General features: G+C 30.0%; 1 protein-coding gene and 1 long non-coding RNA gene across 2 annotated transcripts; one reads left to right on the top strand and one right to left on the bottom strand.

Annotated features, from left to right (window-relative positions):
• Window positions 1-437: 437 nt before the first annotated feature.
• Window positions 438-1,742, bottom strand: LOC121125667 (uncharacterized). Its single transcript, XR_005866715.2, has 2 exons — window positions 1,230-1,742; window positions 438-1,176 (listed from the first exon to the last, which is right to left on the bottom strand). It is a non-coding gene; the product is annotated as an uncharacterized lncRNA (long non-coding RNA).
• A 2,193-nt stretch (window positions 1,743-3,935) lies between these two features.
• VhaM9.7-a (Vacuolar H[+] ATPase M9.7 subunit a) lies at window positions 3,936-4,922 on the top strand. Its single transcript, XM_040720417.2, has 3 exons — window positions 3,936-4,121; window positions 4,196-4,331; window positions 4,404-4,922. The coding sequence occupies exons 1-3, from the start codon at window positions 4,024-4,026 to the stop codon at window positions 4,404-4,406; spliced, it is 237 nt and encodes a 78-aa protein (XP_040576351.1). The 5' UTR covers window positions 3,936-4,023; the 3' UTR covers window positions 4,407-4,922.
• The last annotated feature ends 1,905 nt before the right edge of the window (window positions 4,923-6,827 follow it).

Here is a 6,827-nt window from a genome sequence, read left to right as displayed (position 1 = left end):
TTGATTAAGAATTTCTGAAGAATATAATTATCCACAATTAAATTGAAAGCACTTTATATAAAAAAACCAAGTGTATAAATGAGGTTGGTAGGACTAGTGGTCCCTCCTCTTGAAACTATATTCAGAGTCTTCTTTATTCTTAAATATTTGCAGAATTGGTGATTCCATGTAATTTATTCGTATTTTGTCTTAATAGAGTATGAAATATATCCACAGACAAAAAATATCAAATTTTTGCCGTTAAAATCTAAAGTATCTAAAAAAATATTAGAATCGCATTATATTTCTGTCAAAAGTCTTCTATATTGCCCAAAACGTGCTTCTTATAGATCCAACTGAACGTTTCCAGTCATAAAATATTCAAAAAAAAATTTTTTTTCTCCATGAAGTATATTGTTAATTCAGCGAGTGCCAAAGTACTATGTTCAAGGGCAAAACATGTTTCTTAAATTTTCTTTAAAAAATCAATTTGTTCATCATTAATATTATAAATAGGAGATTTTATTGGATCACGATTTTTATTCCCAGCGTATTTTGTTTTCACATTTGTAATATTTATTAATTTGTGAATTATGGAACAAAATTTGATGGTATCATCCACATTCCAGTTTTTAAGAACCATCTTTAAGGCAATAATAGTGCTTCCGTGAAAAATTGCATCACATAATTTAACATTCATTTTTTCCATATTGTTTGGATGTACAGCTTTTATAGTTAATTTGTGAGGGAACTTAAGGCTTTTTCCCTGTTCTAAATCAAAAAAATTTTTAACGTGATTGTAGGTGAGCTTGAAAGTTGATTCTCCTTCTTCAAAGGGTGGGGAAATGAATATAGTTTTTCTTTCCAAATTCTTTCAAATGTTATTCCAATTATGTACCATATCAAAAATTATATTTAAAAGGATTAATAAACAATGTTTTAGTTTGTCCTTTCGATATAAAGTTTTTCATCATTGATCTATTTGTAGGATAACTGACAAAAATGTACTGAGTATATCAAATCTTTTGATGGCATATGTTAGAATATTCCATTGAAATTCTAGAGAAATTTTATTAACAGAAAGTAAAGCGATCATGTCTTCAAAAGGCGAGTAATACTTTTGATCATAATGGCTAATACAGTTTTCGTTATTTGTCCATTTTCCTCCGCTAAATTCACCTCTTTGATTTGTATACACTAGAAAATATTTAATATATATGTATACATTAATATTCAAAGAATCAACATACCTTCATCAATCACAATATGAATATGACGCTCTAGTGAAATTAACGATTGAATGGTTTTTTTAAATAATAAAAGATACTTTGACAAAGTCCAAGATCTACGGTCATTTCCCCTGTAATTCTATGTAGATATGATATTGAGGGAAGACAAAACAATCTTGACGTAATCAATTCCCTATGTCAAGAAGGAGATAGACTTTGCCAAATTGATGAAGTTCCAAGAAGAAAGGAGGAGTAGCGAGGATTACTTGGGGGTTTAATTGCCAAGAGGATTTGCTCTATAAAAAAGGATATCTGAAATTGAAGCTTTTCATCATTCATGAAAGATTGACTTTAGAACAATCTGGTTGGATGGAGGAGATTCTTTCCAAGATTTTAAAAACGAAAGAGTATTGAACTTGACAAATTTTTCCTTCTTGACTTCTTTGTTATTAATTTTGTTTCCTCTATATACTAAAGAAAAAGTACGGTCGGATTTAATTACTAGGCTGGACAATATTTTGGGAATGTCTAGATCCTCATAATTTATATTATGCATAAATATTTTAAAATTAATTTTAATTTCTTAATGTTCCGGACCATGCCGGAACAACCGCCTCCTCTAGTATTAACTGATAGCCAAGTAATTATATGATACCCGTAAACAGGAAAAACAAAGAAAAACGGACTAGTTTCTCAGAAAAATTATGATCCCTTAAAAATTATTTTTTATCAATTATCTCAAAGAATTTGTTTTGTATTATATGAGGTACTTCAACATAAAAGCAATCTTGAATAAAAATTATAAAATCTCCATTAATTTTGTTTATACACACAGGCCAATATTTCATAGGGGTTGTATTCAAATTTGTGAGATAAGTTAAGATATCCAATAATTTTAGCTAGAGTTTAAAACCTTTATTTGATTACAGAGGCTTTCAATCATAAAAACTATCAATTTCTCATTCCTTTATTCTGACAATTCATTTTGGCTACTTCAAGTGCGATTTGCAGAGTATCAATAAGGGTTATTAAATTTGTTAGTAGAAATTGACGAACATTCGTCGAAGAAAACAAATGTAATTCACACTCAATTTAGAGAAAAATTATACAAGCTTGTTTTTGTGTTGATCGGCCTCATATTATACAATTGCGACTCTAAATTTTATGACGCCTAGCTTTGATATTGTTCCAAGAAAAGGGGACTGTTGTAAGAGTCCTCGATTTCTCCTACTTATAGTTTCACTTAAATACATTATCCCTCCAATGAATTATTTAATTTCCAATATGACGGTGATCAAATTTGAATGTTGGGATAATTTATTAAAAATAACTATTTAAATGCATTATATAAAATAGAGTTAAATAAATTAAATACAAATTTTGTCAGATAATCATGTAAAAGTATAAAAAAGGTATGAAACATTTGAGTCAAAAAATATTTAGGTATATGGAGTGTTGTTGAGCGATGATGAGTTGAGTAGGTATGAAGCAAATGAAGAAGACAACTTAAAGCAAGGAAGTGATCGAATGATTTGTAGTAGAATATCCGATATGGTAGAGTATTGAAAAGGGATTAGTATTAAGTTATACATAAAAAAACGTCTCATTGATGTGAGATCAATCATGAACAAAACATCAGTTGTACTTAAAGCAGTGGTTCCCAACGGGGACTCTGGAAGAGATTACATAAATAATAAATAAAACATTTGGTTGAACATATTTTATCATCAACATGATTTTAAATAAAAAATGGTATAGGGTTCCCACATTATGAAAAGGTTTGGAATCACTGACTTTAAAGTAATAGAGAGGATGACTATTGACGAATAAAATAATAAATGCAGAGTAGTAGTAGAAAAATCTTCTGTCAAGGAGATTGAACGAGCTCCTTCTCGCCCTTGGAGACTTTTGCTTCCAGATACATCACTTTCCGCTCTAAAATGGAAAGTTTCTCATTCAAATTAGATAAACGAGACCTGCAACTCGTATCAAAGGAGTTTAAAAAGTCCGCAATTCGCTTTATAGAGCCAGTAATGAGCTCGATATACTCTCTGTTGGCCCAATCCGCTTGAGTTTGTCTCTGAAGTGCCTCACGATGCACTTGAGGCGAGGATCCAGTCAATGTCATTTCTATGGTTTGTTGATTAATATTAAATATTAATATTTAATAGTGTTTCCCTCCTCCTTGATGATTTAAGGGCGTCTTTATCCACCACTAGTAGTTGTATCATTTGTTTTTACTGTAGTGTAAGCTGATTTTTTTTTGTATGTATTATTAAAACAATTGCTGCTGCTGCTGCTCCTCCTCCCGAGGAATTGATGCAATACGGGCACACATTCACTCCCTTCGTAATCCTTATGCTTCATAAATCATAATATATTAAAATATAAAGAAAATACTTATACATACTTTCTTTAATTAGACATCCTAGGATCATCATTTAATTAAATGAATTGTACTCGTCTGAGACAAAAGTACATTTTTATAAAGAGCTATTTCTTATTTACAATTAAATAATAAGAGTTGCTACAAAGAAAAAAGTTAAAAATGAACATTCAGATATAATATTATCATGTACTAACTAAGTATTTATAAGTCGATAATTATATATACATACATAAAACATGTAATCATTCTGTTTAGCCTGGAAAGGCTAAAAGAATATAGCTGGTACCTTTGATTATTTATTCATGTGACTGTCAAAATTATATCAACAGCAATTGGTTTTTATAATATACTCACTACGTTCACTGCTCTTTAGGAAGAAAAAAAACTCCCAGATTCTAAATCGAATTTCAATTTTAAAGTATAATCATGGGAGCCCATTGGTTACCTATTACCCTTTTTACCGTCCTATGGGGTATTGTAGGGGCTGTACTGCCTATTTTCGTTCCCAAAGGACCCAACAAAAGGTAGTTATTCATTTGTTTGATGTAATGATTTTTGAAGTGATTATTAATGTCTAATTAATATATTTTTCCGGTAGTTTAATCCAAGTGTCGCTCATGATAACAGGAGCTTGTTGTTGGTTGTTTTGGCTGTGCTGCTACATGGCGCAAATGAATCCACTCATAGGACCTATCGTTAAAAGAGAAGCACTTATTGCTATGAAGAACTATTGGGTATTTAATTTATAGATCCTTCTACTTGTTGTGCCTTGTCTAAATCTTCTTTTTTCTTATTTTTTTCGGTAGTAATGGAGAAATATGCCCAAAGTGAAACCCAATTATAAAGTAGATGTCTCTTCTATTATTACTATCAATTAATAAATCTTTATCCCATTCCGCTTGAGTTTTTCAATCAAAGATCCTCTTCTTTTAATGAAATCTTTTCTACTCGTATCCATTGCATTTTCTTCATTATCAAATTGTTATTTTCATTCCTCTTTTTACAAAATGTAAAATTACCCTTCTCCCTCCCCCTTCCTGGGGATGTATCACAATTAGGATCATTTAAAAATGATAAAGACAAAAAACTCTACATTATACAACTTATCTGAGCCGTAAAACCATCACACATTATTCCAACATCTGTATAACATCAATGATCCATTTTGGAAACATCTAATATGATGTAGATTATTTGACTTAACATTCGTTTTTCTCATTTACTTGTATTTAGACAAACATCAATTTACCTACCGTTAGAAATATTTATCTGTATTTAGTATAATTTAAAAAAAAATAAAACTGTGTCGATTTGTTTTTAATGAATACCAAAGTTCTTATTATCTAATATATATATATATTTATTTATAGTAGACATTAACCCTATGGGTCTCGACATCAATGCCAAGGGGTCGTTAATTGATTAATTGTAACAGCTCCCTAAGTCACACAAGACAACAACGTCTGAGCCATTATTGAACATGTCTAGTCTCTGTTTTATTTTGCCAAATTTGACAGTATTTGCCCATTTTCATTCAGTTGCTAGATTTTTTTTTTTTTGGTAAGAATACCGCGTCAATGGCGGTCAAGGCTGCAGAGAGGAAGTCAAAGAAGTTTGCTTTAGAGGTAATTATTGATTCAAAGGCATCAACAATTCAGTATGAAGTGTTGTAGGAGTATTATTAATGACCTCAAACATCGTGGCGACCAGATGATTTTCTTCTCGGATGAAGAATTGATTGAATGTATAGTTACTTCACAAATAAATAATCTATGATTTATAATCGCAATATATGGCTTTATTGTATGTAAACGCATGACTGGCAGAAATTCTTGCCAGCCGACAATAGATTCTGCCGGTCTTTATTTCCAATACTATTGGTAAAATAATTTATTCAATATATTTATACTAGTAGTCCGTGGTGTATTTATATTCAAATAAGGAACGTTAAATTGTTCAGGATTCAAAATTACTGCCAGGAAATTGTCGGCATAACTTGGTTAAATTTATAAGACTGTATAAATCAAAAACCCATTATTCATATATAATGAGACTTTAGACTGAAATTTAACAAATATAATTGCGAAACATTAAAAAAAACTAATATGTTATATTATGTTAACTGGAGCCGTAGAAACTTTTCAAACCATTGATGTTGGCAAAATCTTAATTTATATATATGGTGTATACAACTTGTGATGTCTGTATAAATTGCAACTTGTATACCCAAATTGTACAAGTTTGTATTCGTTTTAAAATCCATGACTTAATTACAACATTAATCGTTCTTATTACCAACTATTAATTGGTACCATCATTTCATTTTGATCTATTCAGATTACATTGTACCTAGGTATGACATGGTTTCAGATTCGACCCCGGTTTCATTGACAAAAGTGTGAAAAATATTTAGGGTAGAAAATAAACAATGGATATTGCTTAATAAGTCTTTTATAGTGTAAAAATGTCTGTAGATTTTGATTTTTTAAGTTTCAATCCTGTATTTTCTGTCGTTCAGCCAAGAAATTTGAATTTGTGACCCAAAAAATGACAGTTTTTGCGTGACAAAAATTTTTAAATTCCAATTTTGTAGACCTATAGAATCTACAATGTAGATTAAAATAACCATTATTTATGTTCAAATGATAGATAGTAGCCAGGACTTTAAAATAAAACTGTTTTTTTCAGTTGTTTCTTCCATAACTTTTGTGCAATGACCGTTTAAAAAATATGTCTAAATTAACAAACAGAATCGAAAATTCACACTTTTTGATAAATTCCTGGTTTTAGGTAGACATATCTACTGATAAGAAAGGACTACTGAGTTGATTTACATATCATTTTATTTGAAGTTTAATAAGCTTTAAATTGATACCTAATTTGTTGTATTTCTTTTACAGAAACATTACAAATATTGCGCCTACTCCCTAATTTTATTGACGTGTGAAAAAATAGCGTCTGTCATTAAAATGGATGGTACATAAAAAAGTTTGGAGCTATATACTTCAAAATTTGATCGTTTATACCGGAAATAGTATATTTTAAGGATGATGCGTTTAATTTTCTCCTACCAGCTGTAATATTTCAGATTTTTTTTTACATTTTACGCATTTAAAATTTTATGTGAAATTTCACATTACGAGAGGCTGTAACAAAAATACGGAATGTGCGATATTCTTGAAAAGTTAATTGATTATTCTCTATGAAAATGATGCCCACTTTGAGTCAAA

The sequence above is a fragment of the Lepeophtheirus salmonis genome, chromosome 10, assembly GCF_016086655.4.
Source record: "Lepeophtheirus salmonis chromosome 10, UVic_Lsal_1.4, whole genome shotgun sequence".
NCBI lineage: Eukaryota > Metazoa > Arthropoda > Copepoda > Siphonostomatoida > Caligidae > Lepeophtheirus > Lepeophtheirus salmonis.
Note: the sequence above shows the minus strand (reverse complement) of the source record. Positions and strands in the feature narration are given on the sequence as shown.